Source organism: Somniosus microcephalus, chromosome 10 (genome assembly GCF_052327205.1).
Source record: "Somniosus microcephalus isolate GS21.2 chromosome 10, FLI_Smic_1.0, whole genome shotgun sequence".
In the NCBI taxonomy this organism is placed as follows: domain Eukaryota; kingdom Metazoa; phylum Chordata; class Chondrichthyes; order Squaliformes; family Somniosidae; genus Somniosus; species Somniosus microcephalus.
This window is the reverse complement of record NC_140996.1, coordinates 95625075-95651752: the sequence shown is the minus strand read 5'-3', so window position 1 is coordinate 95651752 and position 26678 is coordinate 95625075. Positions and strand designations below refer to the sequence as shown.

The following is a 26678-nucleotide window of genomic DNA, read 5'->3' as shown; positions in this document are numbered from 1 at the left end:
GGTTCCTGCACTTATTGCTAAGCAACAGGGACTCTTGGTCTGTGGTCGGGCTTCTTGCAGCTGTTGCTAAGCAACAGGGAAGCTTGGATTTGTTGCTGTGTACGAGCTCTCGTACCTTTTAACTATAACTCTCCGTAATCCGGACTTTTTGATAAACCAGCACCACGCCAGTCCCATCTGTGCTGGATAAAAAAAAGTGTTTCCTGTAATAAGTATTTCACTCTCAAACTCAAGGTGAAATTCTAAGTCCGAAATTAGAGTCTTAAACTTAAATAGAGCCAATTACATAGGTATGATGAGGGGCGAGTTGGCAAAGGAGATTGGGAAATTAGATTTTAAAAGTATGACGGTAGATAAGCACTGGCAAACATTTAGAAACAGAGAAACATAGGAGCATGAGTAGGCCATTCGAGCCTGCTCCGCCAGTCAATAATGATCATGGCTGACCATCTAGCTCAATACCATATTCCCGCCCTCTCCCAATACCCCTTGATGCCTTGTGTCTAGAAATCTATCTATTTCCTTCTTAAATATATTCAGTGACTTGGCCTCCACAGCCTTCCGTGGTAGAGAATTCCACAGGTTCACCACCCTGAGTGAAGAAATTTCTCCTCATCTCAGTCCTAAATGTCCTACCCCGTATCCTGAGACTGTGACCCCTCGTTCTAGACACCCCAGCCAGGGGAAACATCCTCCCTGCATCCAGTCTGTCTAGCCCAGTCAGAATTTTATACGTTTCAATGAGATCCCCTCTCATTCTTCGAAACTCTGTACATCAACATTTCCCCATCTATCACCATTTAAATAATACCCAGCCTTTCTGTTTTTCCTACCATGCCTTTCTGTTTTTCCTTCCTAAAGAATTATTTCAAAATTCTCAAAAGATTATTGCACAAGATAAAAAATCACGGGATTGGGGGTAATATACTGGCATGGGTGGAAGATTGGCTATCTAACAGAAAACAGAGAGTTGGGATAAATGGTTCATTCTCGGGTTGGCAATCAGTAACTAGTGGTATTCCGCAGGGGTCAGTGTTGGGACCCCAACTCTTTACAATCTATATTAACGATTTGGAGGAAGGGACCGAGTGCAACATATCCAAGTTTGCCGACGATACAAAGATGGGAGGGAAAGCAGTGAGTGAGGAGGACATAAAAAACCTGCAAAAGGACATAGACAGGCTAAGTGAGTGGGCAGAAATTTGGCAGATGGAATATAATGTTGGAAAGTGTGAGGTTATGCACTTTGGCAGAAAATATCAAAGAGCAAGTTATTATGTAAATGGAGAGAAACTGCAAAGTGCTACAATACAAAGGGATCTGGGGGTCCTGGTGCATGAAACACAGAAGGTTAGTATGCAGGTACAGCAGGTGATCAGGAAGGCCAATGGAATCTTGGCTTTTATTGCAAGGGGGATGGAATATAAAAGCAGGGAAGTCTTGCTTCAGTTATACAGGGTACTGGTGAGGCCACACCTGGAATACTGCATGCAGTTTTGGTTTCCATATTTAAGAAAATATATACTTGCTCTCGAGGCAGTTCAGAGAAGGTTCACTCGGTTGATTCCGGAGATGAGGGGGTTGACTTATGAGGAAAGGTTGAGTAGGTTGGGCCTCTACTCATTGGAATTCAGAAGAATGAGAGGCGATCTTATCGAAACATAAGATTGTAAGGGGGCATGATCGTGTGGATGCGGTGAGGATGTTTCCACTGATGGGCGAGACTAGAACTAGGGGGCATAATCTTAGAATAAGGGGCTGTCCTTTCAAAACTGAGATGAGGAGAAACTTCTTCACTCAGAGGGTAGTAAATCTATGGAATTTGTTACCTGAGAGAGCTGTGGAAGCTGCGACATTAAATAAATTTAAAACGGAGATAGACAGTTTCCTAGCTGATAAGGGAATTAGGGGTTACGGGGAGCGGGCAGGGAAGTGGACGTGAGTCTAGGTTCGGATCAGCCATGATCCTATTGAATGGCGGAGCAGGCCCGAGGGGCCGTATGGCCTAGTCCTGCTCCTACTTCTTATGTTCTTATATGCAATCCATTAAGAATACAGGTCTAGTCGACCCAATCTCTCCTCATACGACAGTCCTGCTATCCCAGGAATCAGTCTGCTGAACCTTCGCTGCACTCCCTTTACAGCAAGTATATCCTTTCTTAGGTAAGGAGACCAACACTGCACAGTACTCCAGGTGTGGTCTCACCAAGGCCCTGTATAACTGTAGTAAGACATCCTTGCTCCTGTACTCAAATCCTCTTGCAATGAAGACCAACATACCATTTACCTAACTGCTTGCTGCACCTGCATGTTTGCTTTCAGTAACTGGTGTACAGGGACACCTAGATCCCTCTGTACATCAACATTTCCGCATCTATCACCATTTAAATAATACTCTGCCTTTCTGTTTTTTCTTCCTAAAGAATTATTCCAAAATTCTCAACGGATATGCAATCCATTGAGAAGCAAAAACTCCGAGAAAAGTGATCCAGCTGTGGCTAACTAAAGAAGTTAAACAAGAAGGACTTGCATTTATACAGGACCTTTCACAACCTCAGGACATCCCAAAGTGCTTTACAGCCAATGAAGAACTTTTGAAGTGTAGTCACTGTTGTAATGTTGGAAACGCAGCAGCCAAACTATGCACAACAAACTCCCACCAACAGCAATGTGATAATAACCAGATAATCTGTTTTTTGTGATGTTGATTGAGGGATAAATATTGGCCAGGACACCGGGGATAACTCCCTTGCTCTTCTTCAAAATACTGCCATGAGATCTTTTATATCCACCTGAAAGAGCAGCCGGGGCCTCGGTTAAATGTTTCATCCGAAAGATGGCACCTCTGACAGCGCAGCATTCCCTCAGTACAGGTAGACTATCCTTTATCCGAAAACCTCGGGACCAGCCGTGTTTCGGTTTTCGGAAAATTTCGGATTTCGGAAGGTATTTTATAAGACTGGGAAATTTGTCGGGGGTGGGGGTCGGTGGGGGGTCGGGGGTGGGGGTCGGCGGGGGTCGGGTCGGCGGGGGGGGAGTCGGGGTCGTGCGCACGACTTACGCTGAATGAAAACACTTTCGGTTTTCAGAGGATTTCGGTTTTCGGAAGTGCGGATAAAGGATACACTATCCCTTATCCGAAAGGGTGGGGGTCGGCGGGGGGTCGGGGGTCGGGGGGGGGGGGAGAAAAGAATATCGGACAGGCCGCTGCAGCTATCAGACGGGCCACTGTATTGTTGGGTTCACTCTCCCGGTATACCTCCTTCACATTGCCCGGCTCGGCCTGCAATCTCCTACCCAGGAGGGAACTCAGTGACCCTCTGCCCTGCTCAGCGTAAGTCGTGCGCCACTCTGGTCATGTCGTGCGCACGACTTACGCTGAACGAAAAAACCTTCGGTTTTTAGAGGGTTTCGGTTTTCGGAAGTTCGGATAAAGGGTAGTCTACCTGTACTGCACTGGAGTGCCAGCCTACATCTTTTGCGCTCAAGTCTCTGGAGTGGAACTTGCACCCATAACCTGCTGACTCAGAGTCAAGGGTGCTACCAACTGAGCCTCAGCTGACACTAGTTGTAAATAATTCAAAGCAACATTTGCGCAGGTTTGTAAGCATTACATAAACATTATTAGTGTTGCACAAGTTGTCAAACACTTAAAACCAATATATAATATCCTTCTGTGTAGTATTGACAGCTCACAATTCCTGCAATAATGCTTCACCTCCACAGAGTGAAGATTTTCAACAAAGACACATTCTGTGACCTAATTTTACATATAGATCTTTCTGTTCAAAAAAGACTACAAACCTGTGACCACATTTAGCACCAAATTCAGTTAAGGATAGTATTAAATTAAAAAAAGCTTATAATGTTATAAATAGTAATAAGCTTGAGAATTGGGAGAGCTTTAGAAACCAGCAAAGCAAAAAATTGATAAAAAGGGACAAAATAGAATACGAGAGAAAACTATCAAGAAATATAAAAAAGGATTGTAAGAGCTTCTAGAAGTATGTAAAAAGGAAGAGAGTAGCAAAAATAAGCGTTGGTCCCTTAGAGGCGGAGATCGGAGAAATTATAATGGGGAATAAGGAAATGGCAGAGACTTTAAACAAATATTTTGTATCTATCTTCACAGGATAAGACACAAAAAGCATACCAAAAATAGTGGGGAACCAAGGAGCTAGTGAGAATGAGGAAATTAAAGTAATTAAGATCACTAGAGAAGGAATTTCTTTACTCAGAGGGTTGTGAATCTTTGGAATTCTCTACCCCAAAGGGCTGTGGTGCTGAATCGTTGCGTATATTCAAGGCTGAGATGGATAGATTTTTAGACTCTAGAGGAATGAAGTGATATGGGGGCCGGGTATGAAAGTGGAGTTAAGGTCGAAGATCAGCCATGATCTTGTTGAATGACGAAGCAGGCTCAAGGAGCCGTATGGCCTACTCCTGCTCCTAATTCTTATATTCTCAAAAAGGAGGTAGAAGAACAGCAGCTTGCATTTACATAGCACCTTTGGCCCAGGCACATCACAGACAAGCATCTGCAAGACAGTCACCAAGTGAAGGAAGGAGAGATTAGAAGCAGTGACCAGAAGAATTGTGGCTTTAGAAGGAGAGGATTAGAGGCGGAAGAGAATTCAGAGAGTGGGACCCAGCCAGCCAAAGACTCTTTGGCCAATGGCGGTGTGAAGGGAGGCGGGGGGGGGGGGGGGAGGAGGCGGGGGGGATGCACAAGAGGCTGAAGTTAGAGGAACAGAGTGGAGCGTGTGTGGTGGAATGTAACGGTGAAACAGTAGGGTCAGGAGGAGCCTTGGATGGCTTTGAAGACAAGGACAAGGATTTTAAATCTGAGGTGCTGGGGTACAGGGAGGGACTGTAGGTCAGCTGAGGTGAGTGATGGGTGCTATGGGTCAGAATACATGCAACAAAGTTTTGCACAAGTTAGAGGCCTGCGCAAGGAGGCTAGCACAGAAAGTTTTAGAGTAGTCGGCCCGAAGGTGACGAATACAGAAAGAGGGTTTCAGTGGAGAATGGGCCTAGATGGGGGTGGAGACAGGCCATGTTGCGGAGGTGGAAGTATTTGTTCTGTGCTGGAGAGGATATGGGGTCTGAAGTTCAGCTCCGTTGCAAACTAGACTCTGCGGTTACAAAAAGACTAGTTCAGCCTGAGACACAGGCTGGGTAAGGGATGGTGTTTGTGGTAAAGGATAAAAACTATTGCTGAGCTGGAGAAAATCAAGACTCCTCCAAGTCAGACAAGCAGTATGACAGTACAGAAGTTTGTCGAGGGTTTGAAAGGTGATAAAGTTAGAGCTGGGTGTCATCAGCATAAATGTGGAAGCTCGCCCCATGCCTGCGGATGATTTCACCAAAGTGGAAACACTTGGATAAGGAAGAGAAGCTGGCTAGAGATGGATCTTTAGGAAATGCCAGAGGGCTAAATTTCCCCTAGGCTCCCCCTCAGCCCGCATCTCATATCTTTTTCTAGATTGTCTCCCATCTGAGCTCATCTTGTCCATGAGAGCCACTTTCTGCTCCCTAGATCCTATTTTCACTAAACTGCCGACCACCCAACTTCCCTTCCTGGCCCCCATGTTAGCTGATGATGTTAATGGATCTCTCTCCTCAGGTACGTCCCCCTTCTCTTCAAATTTGCTATCATCACCCTTCACCTCAAAAAAATCCATTCATGACCCCTTTGTCATTGCAAACCACCGCCCCCATTCCCCCCTTTCCAAAGTCCTTGAACGTGTCATCGCCTCTCAAAACCATGCCCATCTTTCCTGCAATTCTGTTTGATTCCCTCCAATCAGGTTTCTGCCCCCACCACAGTACTGATACGGCCCTTATCCGAAGTTGCAATTGACATTCAATGTGATTGTGACCGTGGCAAACTATCCCTCATCCTTCTCGCCCTGTCTGCAGCCTTCACTGTTGACCACACCATCCTGCTCCACGTCTCTCCTCTGTCATCCAGCTGGGTGGGACTTCCCTCACCTGGCTCTATTCTTATCTATCCAATTATAGCCAGAGATTCACTTGCAATGGCTTCTCTTCCCACTCCTGCACCATTACGTCTGCAGCAGTGCTTCCCCCCTAAGGTGTGTGGCCACGCACCAATCAGGAGGTCTTGCGCAGGCCACACACCAGCTGCTGCCATTGGAAAAGATGCCGCGCATGCGCAACCGCAGCAACTTTAAAGGGATCTAAAAAAAAATTAGAGGGAACATTGCTCTGGAGTCCCCCAAGGATCTAGCCTTGGCCCCTTCTATTTCTCAATCACATGTTGCCCCTCAGCGACATCACCTGAAAACATAACGTCAGGTTCCACATGTACGCCAACAACACTCAGTTCTATCTCACCACCACCTCTCTAAAACCCTCCACTGTCTCGATTTTGTTGCATTGCTTGCTCGAAATCCAGTATTGGATGAGATGTTTTTTCCAACTAAATACTGACCAAAGCCATCGTCTTCAGTCCCCACCACAAACTCGTTTCCCTGTCCACAAATTCCATCCCTCTCCCTGGCAACTGTCTGAAGTTGTAACAGAAAGCTCGCAACCTAAGTGTTGTGTTTGACCCAGAGATGAGCTTCCAACAACATATCCACTCCATCACCTCACAGCGCCAGGGACCCGGGTTCGAATCCGGCCTCGGGTGACTGTCTGTGTGGAGTTTGCACATTCTCCCCGTGTTTGCGTGGGTTTCCTCCGGGTGCTCCAGTTTCCTCCCACAGTCCAAAGATGTGCGAGTTAGGTTGATTGGCTATGATAAATTGACCCTTAGTGTTAGGGGGATTAAATACGTGGGGTTACGGGGATAGGGTGGGATATGTGTTGGTGTAGGGGTTACGGGGATCGGGTGGGATATGTGTCGGTGCAGGCTCGATGGGCCGAAATGGCCTCTATCTGCACTGTGGGGTTTCTGTGATTCTGTGATCACCAAGACTGCCTACTTCCACCTCCGTAACATCGCCCGACTCCGCCCCTGCCTCAGCTTATCTGCTGCTGAAATCCTCATAAATGTCTTCACTACCTCTAGACTTGACTATTCCAATGTGCTCCTGACCAGACTCCCATCTTCCACCCTACATAAACTTGTGCTCATCCAAAACTCTTCTGCCCATATCTTAACTCGCAACCAGTCCCGTTCACCTATCACCCCTGTGCTTGCTGACCTACATTGGCTCCTGGTCAAGTAACACCTCAATTTTAAAATGCTCATCCTTGTTTTCAAATCCCCCCATGGCCTCACCCCTCCCCATCTCTGCAACCTCCTCCAGCCCTACAAGCCTTCGAGATCTCTGTGCTCCTACAATTCTGGCCTCTTGCGCATCCTTGATTTTAATTGCTCCAGGATTGGCGGCTGTGCAGTCAGCTGCCTAGACTCTGAGCTCTGGAATTCCATCCCTAAATCTCTCAGCCTCTACCTTCCTTTAAGACATCCTTAAAACCTACCTCTTTGACCAAGCTTTTGGCCTTGTGAGTCAATCAAATTTTGATGAATAATGTTCATGAAGCGCCTTGGGATGTTTTGCTATGTTAAAGGCGTTATACAAATGCAAGTTGTTGTTTAGTAACTATCAAACAACAGAGAAAAAAATGAACTGGAGAGCTACGAGGACGTAGGAGGAAAAACCTTGGTCAACACAAAGGAAAATAGTGATGGTTTTTATAATTAGGAAGAAATTCATTAAGCATCGAGTGAAGCCATTTAAAATGAGAATGCTGATATTATTGTAGATAAGGAAATAAGAGTTAATGAATTATTCACCAGTATTTACAGAATAAAGTCTTCAAAAGCTCAACTCCTCCACTTTTCCCACACTGCTTGTCTGTCATCCAGTATTGATTGACGAGCAGAAATTTCCTCCAACTAAATATTGGGAAGACCGATGCCATTGTCTTCTGTCCCTGCCACAAACTCCGCTCCCTAGCCACCAACTCCATCCCTCTCCCTGGCAACTGTCGGAGTCTTAACTAGATCGTTTGCAAGCTTGGTGACGTACTTGACCTCGAGATGAGCTTCCGATCACATATCTGCACCATTACCAAGATCTCCTATTTCCACATCCGTAACATCTTCTGACTCCGACCCGCCTCAGTTCATCTGCTGCCAAAACCTTCATCCATGACTTTGTTACCTCTAGCTAAAAACTTGCCATCAGAGATGTGCTGCTCCGCTGTTAGCTTTGCAAAAACGGCATCTTGAGGTCTGCCTCACCATTGAAATGCATGAAGCTACTGTAATTGCACAGCAGATACGAACTAATCACACCACAAAAAATTAAGTCTTGTCCATTTCAGACTAAGTACCCTTTGAACAGTGATAAGTGTTAGTTACTGTCAGTCAACCTCTTGGGCACTGACAATTAACTATTACTAGCAATGGTCCCTCTAATTTTTTTTGTAGTGAGTGGGCCACAAACTCCTTTGAGCACGACCCTGTCAGCTGTGGGCAAATTTTACAACAACAATTTTTACAACAACTGTTACAACGAAAGCAGCCACTTAAAAGCATGTACAGGAAACTGTGCGCTATCCGGCACCAACGGGACCGAGCTGTTGCCGTCCCATTAAAACTGCCGGACAAACCAGCGCTAATGTTGAAACATACGGAGATTTTGAGCTCCGTATCTGGCAACAAACCCTGCAGCTTCTAAACAGTCGGCCGTACCTTGCAAGCGTCTCTGTAGCTTAGCAACAGCTTCAGCGAGACCTTGCAGAGCCTGACTGGTGAAAAAAAACCAACGAAAAGAAAAAAAACCTAACGAAATGGCTCCTGATTTTTGCCGGTGGCTCGAGCATTCCGGACAATTAACCTCCGGATAAACCAAAGTTTCCTGTATACAGTAATGCCAATTTACCACCCCACCGTTTCAAATCACGAGACAATCAGACAAGGTTCTATACAAATTTAACAAAACTTCTCTGATTTTGAATTCTACTTCTCTAGAAATAAGCCCTAGTGCTTTATTTGCACTTTTATGGCTTTTTTAACCTGCTTTGCTACTCAATGATTTATGAATATATACTCCTAGATCCGTGTAGACCTCCAACTCATTTAGGTTCTTATTTTCCAAGAAGTAGCCTCCTTATTCCTCCTACCAAAAGGCACCACCTCACACTTACCTATATTGAAATTCATTTCTCATTTACATGCCCATTCTGCAAGTTTGTTTACAGTAGAATTAAAAGCTTTTAGTTCGTCATATACAAACTCTAATTTTTTTTAAATTACTCATCAGAAATGACTGATATCAAAGAACTGCATAAACACTTCAGAAACGTCACTCAGTTACACGGTTATGCATTGACAAACAATCCAAAAGCCTAAGGTGAGCTGAAAGAGGCATAGCTATTCATGCAATTTGTATTCATTTTAAAAGTTTTCAATTTATTAGCCCATCCCTCATGTCACTATAACAATGACTGCACAAGCAGCAGCTTTCCTATGGCGCCAACGTGCTGTACGTCCAGATACGTAATTAGAATATTAATCACAATGCAACCGGACAACCAACCAATATACAGGAAACTTTGGTTTATCCGGAGGTTGTATGTCCGGAAACCTCGATCTAACAGCAGAAATCAGCAGCTGTTTAGTTAGGTTTTTTTTCTTCTAGCATTTTTTTTTATTCTCCTAGCATTTTTTTTTTTTTTTTTTTATAAACAGTCAGTCTCTGGAAAGCCTCTCTGAAGCTGTTGCTAAGCTACAGAGACGCTTCCAAGGTACGGGCGACTGTTTACAAGCTGTTGCTAAGCAACAGTGTTTGTTGTCAGATACGGAGATGAAAACCTCCATATCCTTCAACATTAGCGCTGGTCTGTCCGGAAGTTTTCATAGATCGGCATCACGCTGGTCCCGTCGGTGCCGGATATCGCGAAGTTCCCTGTAAAGTGCTAGTTCTTTAGTCCCCAGTATTAAAAAGAATTGAACAAAAATGGGTATCCGTATTTTCAACTTCAATCACTTCCATTAATAAACATCTTCTTCAACCAGCACCCCCCATGTAACATGTCAAAAATGCAGGATTTAGTCACAAGTGCAGAAAAACACATACACAATTTGTGTCACCGAATTAAAAACAAAAAGCAGGAAAAGCTATGATTTAACAGAAATAAACATTCATCTTTCTTCCTGGACAAGAGAACCAATCAGACTGACCTGGAAATGTTTACTAATATGTTGACGTAAAGGTGTTAATTTACGAATTTCATTTCTAATGCTTTTTTCCTCAAACATTCTCTGCAATATTAATCCCTGCTCTTATCACGAAAAGTGTTGAATTATTTTAGGTTTTTTGCAATTAAATAGCAGGAAACAAACTTCATTGTACTCTCAATTTTTAATCTATTTCAAACATTTACATCAAATCGAAATTGCACAGTCACTTTAATCGTAGCATTTTCTGTGTCTTTATTATCAATAAACTAGTGGTTTCTTCTAAAGTAGCTTCCTGCAATTTTTATACCTCATTACATAACTCTTGTTTAACACTCCACTAAACGTTTGAGGAAATCTATATTTACATTATTCCTGAGACTTGTTCGGACTATAGAACGACAGACAAAATAAAATGGTTTGTATTTTTTCCCTTTTTTGGTTCTCTTCCTGAACGTCTTAATGATATATATTTTTTAATTCTGTAAAAAGCAATATGTAACTCCTACAAATCTTCCCCTACCCTCCCCCTCCTCAACAGCATGGTTGCATGTTTGTGTAAATACAGTAATCTGGGATGTAATGCTTAAGTTATCCACCAGATGGAGACAAATATTAAGGGATCATATTTACCAGTATTAAGGTAATGTCCTGGCACACCACTTATTAAGGTAGTGGCATTGCATTCTGGGTATGACTCAGAGGTTGATCCTCCATCTTTGTGATCGCACAGTAAGAAATAGAGTGTGTTTGCTGCAGCCTGTAAGAGCTATGTTCTCTGCTACATATGTATAATTAAACAGTGAGTTTTGGTTCCTGAAGTCTGGCTTATCTCAGTTTCTGACCTTACCACTCGGATATCACATTTGGCGACGAGGCTAAACAGATCTCATCTTGAAGCAGGGAAAATAAAAGAAAAGCACTGAATCAAGGAATCATGGCTGCTATGGTAGGACAGCTCTCTGCTTTTGATGTTCAGACGCAGACCTGGAACGAATACTGTGAGTTGCTGGAGCATTTCTTTGTAGCAAATGATATAGTTGATGTTGGGAAAAGGAGAGCTATTTTGCTCACTTCCGTGGGAAGTCAGACATATAGTTTAATGAGGAACTTATGCAGTCCTGAAAAGCCTGGAGACATTACATTTGCTAACTTAGTGGACTTGCTAAAGGAGCATTTCAATCCCAGACCGAGTGAGATTGTACAGCGTTTCAAATTTAATTCACGGAACAGGAAACCGGGAGAGACTGTATTGGATTATGTGGCGGTGTTGAGAAAACTGGCACACGATTGCAATTACGGGAACAGTTTGAAAGACATGCTGAGAGATAGGCTTGTTTGTGGGATAATGGATGCTCGAATGCAAAGGAGATTATTGTCCGAGACTGGGCTTACGTATGAAAAAGCGTTGGAACTTGCTCAAGCCAGAGACAGCTAACCGTGATGTAAAAGAAATACAAGGTTCAGACTGGGCTACGACAAAGCAAGTTGGAGGTCCGGTTGTGCACAAGTTAAATATGAGTCAGAAACCACAACGTGAGCAGGTAAAGAAGGCATGTTATAGATGCAATGGAGATCACCTGGCGAGGGAATGCAGGTTTCTGGAGGAAAAGTGCCACAAGTGTGGGAAAAAAGGACATATAAAACGTGCAGGCCGAGCAAAAGCTACCCTGGAGGTATACAAACCTAAAGGGGGAGGAAAGCAAAACCTAGTAAGAGAAGTGAAAAAACAGGGAGCACATCACATCAGTGGAGAAGCTGAGAAAGAAGACGACATGTTCATATTGCATAGTATGGTAGAGGACATTCCAAAAGTGGATCCTATCACTTTGCAACTGATAGTAAATGACTCGAAGGTGAACTTTGAGGTGGATACCAGATGTAGTGTTACCATAATGAACAGGGAGGAGTACTTAAAATTGTGGAACCGTGCAAAAGTTCCAGAGTTAAAGTCTTGCTCTATGCAGCTTAAAACCTATACCGGTGAACGAGTGACGACATTGGGTATAGCTACTGTAACTGTGAAACACAGGGACACCGTGGAACAGCTACCTGTAGTTGTAGTATCGGGTTCTGGACCAAACTTGTTAGGTCGGGGCTGGATACAAGAACTTAAATTAGATTGGGGAGCAAAAAATCAAATGGAGGGAGGCAAACAGTTGTCTTTGCAAGAAGTGTTGATTGAACACGTTCTCATGTTCAAGGAAGAACTTGGAACATTTAATGGGCCCCCAGCTAAGATTTATGTCGACAAGGAGGCACTACCAAGGTTTTTTAAACAACGACCTGTGCCGTATGCCATGAAACCGAAGGTAGAGGCTGAGCTTGACCGTCTTTTGAGATAGAACATTCTGGAACCCGTAAAATGTTCAGAATGGGCAGCTCCCATTTGTACCCGTTTTAAAACCAGACAATTCGGTAAGAATCTGTGGAGATTATAAATTGACAGTAAATAGGGTGTCTAAACTTGAACAGTATCCTATTCCTAAAACTGAGGATCTTTTTGCAAACCTGGCTGGAGGGAAGAAATTCACGAAGCTGGATATGAGTTATGCATACTTGCAGATTACACTAGATGAGGAATCCAAGAAGTATGTAACCATAAATACACACAAGGGTTTGTTTACATATAACCGCTTACCGTTTGGTGTCTCATCTAGTCCAGCTATCTTCCAGAGGACTATCGAGGGTGTACTGCAAGGGATTCCACATGTTTCAATCTATCTGGATGATATTCTGGTGACGGGAAGAACCGACCAGGAGCATCTGAGCACTCTGAGAGAGGTACTACAAAGATTGGATAAGGCGGGGTTACGGCTCAAGAGGAGCAAGTGCACTGTCCTGGGGAATGAGGCCGTGTTCCTGGGACACAAGAGTGGATGCCACAGGGCTCCATCCAATCAAGGAGAAGGTACAAGCACTGCAGGAGGCCCCAGCTCCTACAAATGTGACTGAGTTAAAAGCTTACCTGGGACTGCTAAACTATTATAACAGGTTTTTACCAAACTTGGCAACTGTGTTAGCACCTCTTCACAAACTACTGCGCAAGGAGACACAGTGGCAGTGGGGAGAGGAACAGAGGGTTTCATTTGAACAGACCAAGAAACTGATGATGTCCTCGGATGTGCTGGTTCACTACAATGCAGAGAAAGACATCATTCTCTCTTGTGATGCTTCACCTTACGGGGTAGGGGCAGTTCTTTCACACAGCTTGGAAGATGGAACAGAAAGACCGCTAGGGTTTATGTCTCGAACTCTAACCCCAGCGGAAAAAAACTATTCCCAGTTAGATAGAGGGATTAGCTGTAATGTTTCGGTTACAGAGGTTTCACAAGTACATATATGGCAGGAAATTCACCATATGCACCGATCATAAACCTCTTCTATCTCTTTATAAGGAGATGAAAACAGTACCACAGATGGCGTCACCCCGGATCCAGAGGTGGGCAGTGACGTTAAGGGCGTATGAGTATGTCATCATTTACAAGGCGGGCAAGTACCATGGGAACGCAGATGCCTTGAGCCGTCTTCCACTGCCAGGTACACCTATCCGTGCAGCTCTGGAGGACAGAGTTTTGATGTTGGAGGACACGGATACGGCAATTGTGACCGCAGAACAAGTAAGGACTTGGACTGGTAAAGATCCAGTACTGTCTAGAGTCCGAGAATATGTGATGAGGGGTTGGCCACAACATCCGGAAGGGACTGATTTCATACCTTACAGTGTCAGGAAAACAGAGCTGAGTGTGCAGGATGGTTGCGTGTTGTGGGGAGCGCGAGTGATTATTCCACAGCCAGCACGACAGTCTATCCTAGGGCAACTACATCAGTGTCATCCTGGAGTTTCGCGTATGAAAGCCTTGGCAAGGAGTTACTTGTGGTGGCCAAAGCTAGATGAGGAGATAGAAAATCTAGTCAAGACATGCAGGCACCAGCAGCGGCTCCACTCCACCCCTGGGAGTGGCCGGATAAACCATGGAGAAGATTACATGTAGATTATGCGGGTCCATTCATGGGAAAAATGTTCCTCATAATCATTGATGCACATTCCAAATGGATGGATGTGTATCCTGTAAATTCTGCTTCATCTACTGTTACTATAGACTGCCTGCGTAGGAGTTTTAGTAATCAAGGGATACCGGAGATCGTAGTAAGTGACAATGCCACGTGTTTTGTGAGTACAAAAACAAAAGAGTTCATGAGAAACAATGGCATAGCGCACGTGACTTCAGCTCCATATCATCCGTCTTCAAATGGACTTGCGGAGAGAGCCGTACAAACATTTAAGGAGATGATGAAAAAAAGTGCGGAAGGGAGTTTGGCAGCAAAGGTGTCACGAGTTCTGTTCAGCTACAGAATAACACCTCAATCTACCACAGGACTCTCGCCTCCTGAGTTGTTGTTAGGACGTCAACTTCGCTCCACTCTTGACCTGGTTCACCCAGATCTAAAAAGGTGGAAAACCGACAAATCAAACAAAAGGAGAACCATGACAGAAGGACAAAGAGCCGCAGTTTTGGAGAAGGAGATGCGGTCCTTACCAGGAATTTCAGTTATGGTCCAAAATGGATTCCTAGCGTCATAGACTCAATGACCGGGCCAGTATCATATGCGGTCAGGGTGGGAACTGGTCAGGTAGTACGCAGACGTGTGGATCAGATACTGACCAGACAAAGGGAAATCGAACTGGAGGTTCCAGAGGAAATGTTGGAGGACAAGTTGGTCCCCAGTTATCCAAATGCATTGGTGGTACCAACACCACGAACAGAGCCAGTTATACCTGGACCCCTTCGCCATGAGGAAACCATCGTAGCAGAGTCAGATACTCTGAGTACTGCTCAGGAGCAGCAGGTGGCTCTACCACAATCAAGCAGGGACTTGACTGTAAGACGTTCACCAAGGTCTCACAAGCCGCCAGAGAGATTGATCACAACCTGCTAGATTCGTTCAGTATGGACTATCGTTAAAGGAGTTTCCTTATGGACTTTTTAAGAATGTTAAGAAATTATTGTAAACATAAGGGGGGGGGGGGATATAGTAATCTGGGAAGTAATGCTTAAGTTATCCACCAGATGGAGACAAATATTAAGGGATCATATTTACCAGTATTAAGGTAATGTCCTGGCACACCACTTATTAAGGTATTGGCATTGCATTCTGGGTATGACTCAGAGGTTGATCCTCCATCTTTGCGATCGTACAGTAAGAAATAGGGGCTTAGAAATTGGGTATAGCCCTGCCAGCACGTTTGCGCCGAAAATTTGGCGCCCGCCGCGGAGCCAGTTGTGCCCGCCCCATATTCACTTTCAGCGCCCCAAAGCGGAACCGGGCGCTGGTACAGGGTGTGTCCGCCCCGCTTGGGGCGCTGAAAGTGAATTTCAGCGCTCCCGGTCCCGCTGCGCCACCCGATGCGGTGCGGCAGGCTGCTGTACTGCAGGCCTCCCCCTTCTCTTAAGGGGGAGGTGCCTGCAACGGCCGGAGCCCCGATTGCAAGTGCCGGCAAAAGAGCCCGGCACAACGGAGATGTGCCAGGCTCCACGGAAACCAGCCAGCAATGCCGCGGGGGGGGGGGGTGGGGGGTGGAGGAGGCCGGGGAAGGAGGTGCGGGCAGGCGGCCGCCGAAAAAGCGGCCGCCCCGCACCTCCACCTTAACTTGCGCCGCTAAGGCTGTAGTAAGGACCCGGTCTCCCGATGTTGTTGGCGCCCGCCACGGAAGAGGCGGCCGCTACTGAAGATGGGGATCGGCGTGGTTTCGGGCGGTACCGGGGCACTGCGCACACCGATGACGTCATCGGTGCCGGCGCAGCGCCACCGGCTAACGCCGATGTTAGGGCCCACCTAATTTCGGGCGCGACGCAACTTCCGGTGCAACCCACTCTTTCGCCCCTAATTGGGCGCAAACGCAACTGAATTTCTAGGCCAGAGTGTGTTTGCTGCAGCCTGTAAGAGCTATGTTCTCTGCTACATATGTATAATTAAACAGTGAGTTTTGGTTCCTGAAGTCTGGCTTATCTCAGTTTCTGACCTTACCACTCGGATATCACAGTAAAGCTACTCACTTCAGTCGATCGTTCAAAATCAAATATTGAGAAATTTCAATTTAAAAAAGTTTTAAGCAATTCAGAGCCTCTTTAAAAGCGTTTGGACTTCAAGACCTGGTTGAAACTTGTTTGGATGAGGGGAAAATTGATTTTTGCTTGTTTCTTCCAAATCATATTCGAAACTTAGGGGGGGGAGAGAGTGTTTTTAATGCTCATTTTTTGTTAAAAGTTCATTAAAAAGCTTTAAATTCTTTCCAGCCTTGTTGCAGCTTTGACTGAAAAAGTTGCTCCAAGTTTTTCTTTCCCTCTTCAATGCTGCTGTTAAACATACAACAAAAATAACTCTAAACGAAGCTCAAATAAGAAAGTGAATAAAGTGGTTAAACTTCCTAAGAAGGCCGAGGTTATCTATCCCCAGCAGTGACGATGAGTTGGGATCAGTTTTGGAGAAGTTGTTCCCTCTTTTTCTGCTGCCGTCTCCTCACAGACTTTGGCACAAACATTTTCCCCTCTCTCATAACATGATTTAAATAACCCTGAAAAACTCTTTCAAAAAGTGGACAACACCTGGCAAAATTTAACTGGAACTTAGAGGGACATCCATCATCACTTTCTTGTATTTTTTTTCCAGCTTTAAACAACCTTGCAAAAAATTTTTTTTAATTTCACCATGGTCCTTAAAATTGTTTGCTTTAGCCTCCATACAACAGCCATTGTACAGGAAACTCTTTGGTATCCGGCACCGACAAGACTCTTCCCTTCCCTTCCTCGACTTCTCCGTCTCCATCTCTGGGGATAGGTTATTGACAAACATTCACTACAAGCCCACTGACTCCCACAGCTACCTGGACTACACTTCCTCACACCCCGCCTCCTGTAAGGACTCTATTCCATTCGCCCAGTTTCTCCGTCTCCGCCGCATCTGCTCCAACGATGCCACCTTCCATACCAGTGCTTCTGACATGTCTTCCTTTTTCCTCAACCGAGGATTCCCCTCAACTGTGGTTGACACGGCCCTCAACCGTGTCCGTTCTTTCCCGCACTTCTGCCCTCACCCCTGCCCCTCCCTCCCGGAACCACAATAGAGTTCCCCTTGTCCTCACCTTTCACCCCACCAACCTCCACATTCAACGGATCATCCTCCGCCATTTCCAGCGTGATCCCACCACCAAATGCATCTTCCCCTCACCTCCCCTTTCAGCATTCCGTAGGTACCGCTCCCTCCGCGACACCCTAGTCCACTCCTCTGCCATCCCCAGCACCCCTTCCCCTTCGCCCGGCACCTTCCCGTGCAAGCGCAGGAGATGCAACACATGCCCTTATACCTCCCCCCTTCCCACTGTCCAGGGCCCCAAGCACCCCTTCCAGGTGAAACAGCGATTTACATGTACTTCTTGCAATTAAATATACTGTATTTGCTGCTCACGATGTGGTCTCCTCTACATTGGGGAGGCCAAACGCAGATTGGGTGACCGCTTTGCGATACACCTCCGTTCAGTCTGTAAGGGGACCCCGAGCTCCCGGTGGCCTGTCACTTTAATTCACTGCTCCATTCCCACTCAGACCTCACCGTCCTCGGCCTCTTGGATTGTTCCACGGAAGCTCAGCGTAAGCTCGAGGAACAGCACCTCATCTTTCGATTAGGCACTCTACAGCCCTCTGGACTCAACATAGAGTTCAACAATTTCAGATCATAACCTCGGCCCCTATCACACATGTATAATATATATATATATACATACATATATATATATATATTATATATATATATTTTTTTTTTATCCACACTTTTTGTTTGGCCTTTTTTTCTTCCCTCCCACATGGCAGCTGTCTTTCATTCTGCCAGCACAATTCGCACTTCATCGAGAGCCATCCTTTGTTCCTTAACCTGTCCCATTACCACCTCCTCTTGCCTTGAATATCTCTATGTCTCGCAATGTCTCTTAATCTCTCCTGCTTTCTATCCTATCACTGACCTTCCCTTTTGTTCTTTCATCCCCTCCCCCTTTTCCCAGCCCCTAAACTTGCTTTCCATTTCTTGCTTTTTTCCAGTTCTGACGCAAGGTCTTCGACCCGAAACGTTAACTCTTTCTCTCTCCATGGATGCTGCCTGGCCTGCTGAGTTTTTCCAGCGTTTTCTGTTGTTATTTCGGATTTCCAGCATCCGCAGTATTTTGCTATTGTAATCTTAACTCACGTTGCATTCCTTTGAAGTCTGATGTTTTTATCTCGCTGTCCTTTCTGCATACCATAATTAGCATTCCGGTTTGAATGCTATGATCACCAGGGTCGTAGATGTTACCAATTACTCTATAGCTGAATCATTACTAAATATTATATTCTGAAAAATTTCTGCCCCTGTTGGATGAATGTAGAAAGAAAACAGTTCTGCATCACCTCAAGATTCATTCACACCTCATAGTTTTGCTCTGGTACTTCCCAGTCAATATCTGGGCAATTAAAATCATCTTTATCATTCTGGTCTTTTTACATACCTTGTTAATCAGCAAAATTATTTCCCGGTCTAAACTCTCCCTCTGTTCTCTCTCGAACAACCATTAATTTTGTTTTCCTCACTACACTTGGCATCACTCCACATGGTCCTTAACTTACTTGGCTACTGTAAATATGTAAGTTGCACATTATTTCATTATTCTCTGCAAATAAAGTAAATTCAGCATCCCAGAGAATAGTGGACCTCTGGAACAGACTGCCGTCCCATGCAGTGGATGCTGATTCGTTGAAATCCTTCATGCGATAGCTGGATCCGTTTCTGGCTGGGGCAGCGATCACCTCTTACAGAAGGTAGGTACTGCAGGGAATTCAGGACCATACTCAAAGGGAGCATATCCAAGTGTAGCAAACATGAATTTGTCGTAAGATCTACAAGTGGTGCCTTAAAAATTTTCCTTCAATAGTATGCATGCAAAAACACCAAGGCAATTGGGAAGCTTGCCTGAATTATTCAAACAGAGAATAGAAATAGGCTAGGTAGTTCAAGTAGAAAAAACACTGGCACAAACTAAACAGGCGGCATGTCCTGCTTCTGTGCTGTAATATGTATGATTCTACAAAAGCCATGATTTGATAGTGCAGGCTGAATTCTGATAGACTCAAATACATCTGTTGTGTCTGTGTGTTGATAGAGACACTGAAGACAGGAGTTGGTTTGATAGGTGTTTACTAAACAAAGTCTGGAGGGGAACTAACGGATACAACACAATACTCAGGCTTATATGGCTATTACCGGCATTACAGTGCACATGGGGCTCTTAAAGGCACATACACTACAATTCCTCCCCTTTTAGCTAACCAGTACATAATATTTTAAGTAATTATTAATTACATGTTACAAGAAAAATAATCTACACATTGCTGCAGTTAATTAATTATAAGTCAGTCTCTCTGGAGGCTTCCTGACTCGGTCCGGATAACGCCTCGGTGGTGTAGCAGTTTCTGGTAGTGTAGTAGGTTCTTTTGGCAAGGCTGATTCGGCTTGAATGCCAGTGTCGGGTTCATCGGGTTCCAGTATCACTGGATCGGAGGTAGATATGGGTATCTCTACTTCATCGTTAGGCGTATAGAGTTCTGGTGTAGGTTGTCCCTTTTCGGATGACTATGATTTGGTCAGCATGGCGCCTTATTATGCTTTCGCCGATGTCTACGGTATACATCAGCGGTCCGAGTCGTGTTCAGATAGTTCCAGGCTGCCATTTCTCGGTACGGTAGTCCCGGGCCAAAACTTGTTGACATATCTGGAAGGTTTTAGTTGGCCTTTCATTCAAGCCTTGAAATTGCCGGTTCTCCACGTCCCTTCTGATGTTGGGCTTGATCAAATCCAGCCGGCATCTTAGGCTTCTATTGAAGAACATCATGGCGGGAGTTTGGTTTGTAACCATATGTGTTGCATTCCTGTATGCGAACAAGAAGTTATCCACCTTGTGCTGAAGTTTTATGTCTTCATTACCCATGGCCTTTATGGCCTTCTTGAAGGTCTGGACAAACCGTTCAGCCAATCCATTGGTGGCGGGATGGTATGGGGCGGACGTGTAGTGCTTAACCCCATTGTTTTTTAAGAACTTCCTGAATTCTTCGGACACAAATTGCGGTCCATTATCAGAACAGATCTGTTCCGGCAGCCCATTCCTGGCAAATATGGTCCTTAATACTGTGATGGTTTTTTCCGTGGTGGTGGAGGACATCTTTATTACCTCCGGCCACTTGGAGTGTGCATCAACCGCGATTAAGAACATCGAGTCCATAAATGGACCAGCAAAGTCGATGTGTACCCTTTGCCAGGGAGATGAGGGCCACTCCCATGGATGTAGAGGGGCTTGGGGTGGAGCGTTTTGGACCTTCTGGCATCCTAGGCAGCTCTTGATCATTTCTTCGATGTCTCCATCGATACCTGGCCACCATACAAATGCTCCGGCTAGGTTCTTCATTTTCACTCCACCCAGATGCCCCTCGTGAAGCTCCTTTAGCACTTTATCCTGGAGTTTGGGTGGAATCACCACTCTGGATCCACACATCAAGGTTCCTCGGCACACTGACAGCTGTTCTCTTCTTTGCGAGAATGCTGGCAACAGTGGTTCGCCATGTGCTGGCCATCCCTTCACCGTTAAATCGTAGACTCGAGAGTCGGGTCATTTCTCGTTTCCTTTTCAATGGCAGAATTTGTTACTGGTAGACATTCCACTATGGTTGAGTGGAACATCTCCACTGGGTCTACTGTAGGTGCCTCTTCTACCATGGGCAACGGTAGGCGCGATAAACCGTCAGCATTCCCATGCTGTTTTGATCTGTATTCTATGTTGTATTGGTGTGCCCCTAGAAAAAGGGACCACCTCTGTAGCCTTTGCGCTGTCATATTGGGAACACCCTTTTTAGGGTTGAATATGGAGATGAGGGGTTGATGGTCAGTCAACAAGGTAAATTTTTGTCCGTGTAGGTAATGGTTGAATTTCTTCACTCCCCATCCCAGGCTGAGTGCTTCCCTGTCGATTTGGGCATAGTTACGCTCAGCTGAGTTCAATGAGCGTGACGCAAAAGCTATCGGCCGTTCCGAGCCATCAGGGAATTTATGCGATAATACTGCTCCTATGCCGTAAGGGGATGCATCGCACGCCAGTCTGATTGGCAGTGATGGGTTGTAATGAGCCAAAACTTCTTTGGACGTGATTAAGTCTTTCCATTTATGGAAGGCATGTTTACAGTCTTCGCTCCATTTCCAAATTACTCCTGTTTGTAGCAGTTCATTAAGAGGGTGTAGAAGAGTTGATAAGTTCGGTAAAAATTTATGATTGTAATTTATTAATCCCAGGAACGACCTTAATTGTGAAACATTTTCAGGTGCTGGGGCTTTTATGACCGCTTCAATTTTTTCAGGTGACTTATGCAACCCTTCCTTATTAATTATGTGGCCACAATATGATATTTGATTTTGGAAAAATTCACACTTGGGCCGATTTGCTCGTAGGCCCCGTTCTCTCAGCCTAGTGAGCACCTGCTCCAAATTGGCAAGGTGCTCGTTGTCGTTTTCTCCTGTTACAAGGATGTCGTCTAAGTAGCATTGAGTCCCCGGAATCCCTTGGAGGACTTGCTCCATAGCTCTTTGCCAGATAGCTGGAGCGGATGCTACTCCGAAAACCAGTCGATTGTACTGGTACAGACCTTTTTGTGTATTTATCGTGAGATATTTTTTTTTAGAGGCCTCTTCAACCTCCATCTGTAGATATGCCTGTGCCAAGTCAATTTTGGTGGAACGTTTCCCTCCGGATAGTGAGGCGAAAATATCTTCTATCCTCGGAAGAGGATACTGTACCGTGTGAAGGACCGGGTTTACAGTCACCTTGAAGTCTCCACAGATGCGAATTTTTCTCTGTTCTTCAGATTTATCATTATTCAATGCTTTCTTCATGACTGGGACGATGGGTGTTGCCCACTCGCTCCAATCTATTTTAGATAATATGCCTGCCTTTTCCAAATTCTCCAGCTCTGCCTCGACTGCTGGACGAATTGCGTATGGCACCGGTCTTGCCTTAAAAAACTTGGGAATTGCTGCATCTTCCACTTTTATTGAGGCGGTGATGCCTTTCAAGGTTCCTAGTTTCTCTTGAAACACTTCTTTGGCGTTGGCCAAGATGTCTTTTAATCGTTCAGGTATGACGTCATCATCATTTTTTTCCTTACTGGTCACCGTCAGTGCCTGAATGGAGTGCCAGTCTAAACGTATTTTCCTGATCCATTCATGTCCCAACAGCGGTGGACCACCATCTTGTAGAACGTATAAATACAACTTCTGCATTTCCTTGCCGTTGTATACAACAGGCACCCTTATTTTTCCTTTGGGGTATACTTTCTGCCCCGTATATGTTTTCAAGATAATGGATGTGTCTTTTAAAGGTATATGCGGAAATAGCCGTTCGTAATCCCGTCGATTTATGACGGTCAGAGCTGATCCTGTATCTAGCTCCATTTTAACTGGGGACCCGGCTATTGTGAGGGTAACCCAAATGGTCTGGTAATCTTCTTTGGCAATTACATTATGTAATTTGAGAGAGCTTAGTCTCTTGTTCCCGGAGTCGCTATCGCTCTTCTGGTCTTCGGAGCTACTGTCCGTCATCATTTGTACCTTTCTGTGCTTTTCCTTATTGATTTTTTTCCTGTTAGTGGATTTTTTGTTTCCAGATCGGCATACACGTGTAATGTGTCCCATCTTTCCGCATTGCCTGCATGCTTTGTCCTTGAACCAGCAGTCCCTCTGGTCATGGGTGGATCTGCCGCAGCGATAACATCTCTCGAAACCCCGTGTCATTTCATGGGTGCCGAAGTCTTGTGGCTTTTGCTGTATCTCTGCAGCTCCTCTTGCACTGAAAGCCTTGTCCAGTGTTAAATATTTCTCAGAAAGTAGCTTTTTGTGTTCCTTCACTTAGGAGACCGCAGACGAATTTGTCTCAGAGAATCTGCCAGTCCTGCCTCGAATTGGCAGTGTAGGGTATCAACAATCTCCTTAAAATTCTTGTCCATCGGTTCGGCTGGAGTGATTAAGTTTCATAACAGCTTGTATGTCTTTGCACCTATTAGATTTAGAAGTACTGAAGCTTTTTTTTCATCTTCTATTCCATTTGCGGTGCAATATACCTCCACTCTTTCCACATGTGTGGTCCAATCCTCTATCTCGTTATCAAAAGCATCAATATTGCCAGAACTAGGCATCTTAGAAAAGATACGGCGCTTCCCGCGCTTTTCTTTCTTTTCTGCAGAAAAGATATGGCGCTTCCCGCACTTTCCCGCCACTGCTGCCGATGACAACGCTGTTTCCGTTCTTTTTTATTTATTTATTTACAGTTGGAGACTCGTTCCCACCGGACTCTCTCTCTAGGTCTCAACGCCGACCTGCTTGCAGCGCCGGCCGTCTCCCGAGTGCTCCCTCCCCGTCTGTTACTGCTTGCCTCCGCTTTCGCTGCTTGGCCCAGCTGTAGAGCCAGCCGCTGGAGCCCCAGCCTGACGCCCAGGAAGGATTACCGCAGTACCTGCCACCAGCTTGGCCAGCTGGTGAAACAACAGCTTCTTTCACTTCTTGATTCTTCTGGACGCCAGAGGAATCGATGTCCTTGAGGTGCTGCCGAATTGTAGTTAAGTCCGTTTCCACTTCGTCGCCACTGTTGTGTCTGTGTGTTGAGACACTGAAGACAGGAGTTGGTTTGATAGGTGTTTACTAAACAAAGTCTGGAGGGGAACTAACGGATACAACACAATACTCAGGCTTATATAGCCGAGTGGCCATTACCGGCATTACAGTACACATGGGGCTCTTAAAGGCACATACACTACAACATCCCTTTTGTAAACAGACCACGCGATTAGAAAGTTCACTTAAAGTCGAGTTAAAAAGATGTACATTGTTTCTAAAGTTAGAGAAGCGGGGGGGCTTAGGAGACGGAATTCCAGACATTAGGGTCTAGACAGATAAAGGCCAACAGTGGGGGCAAAGGGAGGATGGTAACAAGAGGCCGGAGTCAGAAGGATAGTTTGGGGTAGGGGAGTTGGCTGTAGTGCTGGAGAAGGTTCTAGAGATAGAGAGGAGCGAAACATTGAAGGGATGTAAACACAAGTCTTTTATTTATTTTTGAAAAAGATGCTAAATGGGGCCTCAAATATTTTTTTTTGGGGGGAACTATTTGTTTCCTCTGTTTCTATGGCCTAGAAATTGGGTTGAGGCGCCAAACTGGCACCAAGTTCGCCTGAGCGCAGGATTTAGCGCAGCGTTCGAGTCTTCAGCGATCGTCCGATATTCAGTTTCATTGCCCCTAGAGGGAGACGGGGCGAGGTTCGAGGCGCTCCGCGTCCCTCTTAGGGCGCTGAAACTGAATATCGCAGCGCAACGTGCCGCAGCGCCACACGCTGCGGTACTGCAGGCCTTCCTCCCATTGTTAAGGGGGAGGGGCCTGCAACAGCGCGATTCCCGATCGCGAATGCCGGCAAAAGAGCCCGGCACCGAGAAGTGCCGGGCTCTCGGGAAACAGCCGGCAATGCCGCGGGGGGGGGGGGGGGGGGGGTGGTGGTGGGGGGCGGTCAGGAGGCCGGGGACGGAGGTGCTGGCAGGCGGCCGCCGAAAAAGGCGGCCGCCCCGCACCTCCACCTTAACTTGCGCCGTTGCCGGCACAGTAACTGTATCACAGTATGGTATGGCAGCTGTAGCTCCCATGACCGGAAAGCCCTGCAGCGGGTAGTCAAAACTGCCCAACGCATTACCAGCACCCGGCTACCGACCATAGAGCATATATATCAGAAACGCTGCCTACAGAGGGCACGGTCCATCATGAAAGACCCTACCCACCCCAGCCACAGTCTGTTCGCTCTCCTACCATCTGGAAGACGCTACAGATGCATTCGCACCCGTACGACCAGATTTAGGAACAGCTTCTTTCCCAGGGCTGTCATCCTACTGAACTCCACAAATAAACACTAAAGCCTGCACATCTGCCAATGCACTTTATTATGTTCATATTTATGCTAATATACTGCAAGCCAAATGTATAAATGTATGTTGAATGTTTAAGTGTCCTAATCCAAATTGTACACTCTCGGGAGCCGCAAGCCTACATTTCGTTGTACTGCACTTGTGCACTAACAATGACAATAAAAGTTGATTTGATTTGATTTGATTTGAGTAAGGCCCCATGAACCGGGCGCGGGTAGCGAACGGCGCAACTGCGGCGTTCGCAACCAAATATCGTGAATGGGGCGCTGCGCACACCGATGACGTCATCGGTGGCGGCGCAGCGCAAAAGGCTAACGCCACCATTATCGCCCCAACTCAATATCACGGGAGGCGCAGCCAGTGGCGCTACAGCCACTGCCTGCCTCTTTAGGCGCTAACAAGTGGCGCTACTCACCCAATTTCTCCCCCTATTTGTTTTCATCACCACCCCATTCCAGAAGCCAGATTTTTGTGGGATGCATTTCCCCACCCAAGTGACCTTTCTTCATGTATAAGCCTAAATAGTTGCAAGTTATTTGACCACTGGGCCACCACAGGCAAGCGCAATTCTATCCTCACTACACATCCCCAAACATATGTACACTTCTAGTAGACACTACTGGATAGTGATGAGAAGTAGGAACCTTGGTTAACTTTTCTGTAAGGCAATTGTAACAGCCACACTGTACCTGAGCTAAGATCAAACACATTAATTGGGGTTAGATGGATCAAACTAATAGTTTAATGCGAATTAACTGGCATCACAGGCATGCCTTCTATTGGCCAAATATAAATCAAGGTATGAGTCCATCATGGCCTCATGAAAGAAGAATGTGTAAAGGATAAACGATTTAAGAGTATTTAATATGCAAGGATCCAGTTACTTTCAATCGAATCAAATACAACAATGAAGCACTAATTACTGAAATATCCCAAAGTTAAAAAGCATCAAAAAAATTTATAGTTTAAGAATGTTAAGAATTCAAAACACCTACCATCTAGCTCCTGTCCTCTTGTAAAAGACTCCATTGATGATTGATACATTTTTAAGTGATACTCTGCAATTCTAAATGAAGAGAATAGGCAATTTTTAAAGAAAAACATATGCTTCAACTAACTATCCATTGCTGAAACTTTACTGTTTTAATAGTCAATTATTCCAAAACAAATGCATAGTTTAGAAATACATACTTCTTGTGTAACTATAAACATTTTTTGTGGGGAAAAAAGTGGCAAAATGCTGTTAAATGTAGTATTTATGTGCCAGGAAACTTGAAAGAATAAAACATTAGCTAAATACAGTAGAGAGATTATAAACTATTACAGTACTCAAGTTGCCAATTCTGGAAAAAAAAACTCAAATAATCAAAACGTTTTCAACGGATATCTTCCTTTCCACTTGACGTTAGTTATCTATTCACAGCAGTGTTAGAAATATAATAAATTGGTTAAAGCTGTTATGCAATAATGTGTTACATAAATGACTGGT

General features: G+C 45.2%; 1 protein-coding gene across 1 annotated transcript in view; it reads right to left on the bottom strand.

Moving 5' to 3' along the window:
* Positions 1 to 26678, bottom strand: part of sugt1 (SGT1 homolog, MIS12 kinetochore complex assembly cochaperone) — a 258577-nt gene that overhangs the window by 172522 nt on the left and 59377 nt on the right. The window contains exon 5 of the mRNA XM_085998646.1: positions 26185 to 26255. Coding sequence (XP_085854772.1) covers positions 26185 to 26255 — 71 coding nt within the window. The remainder of the gene's footprint in view (positions 1 to 26184; positions 26256 to 26678) is intronic.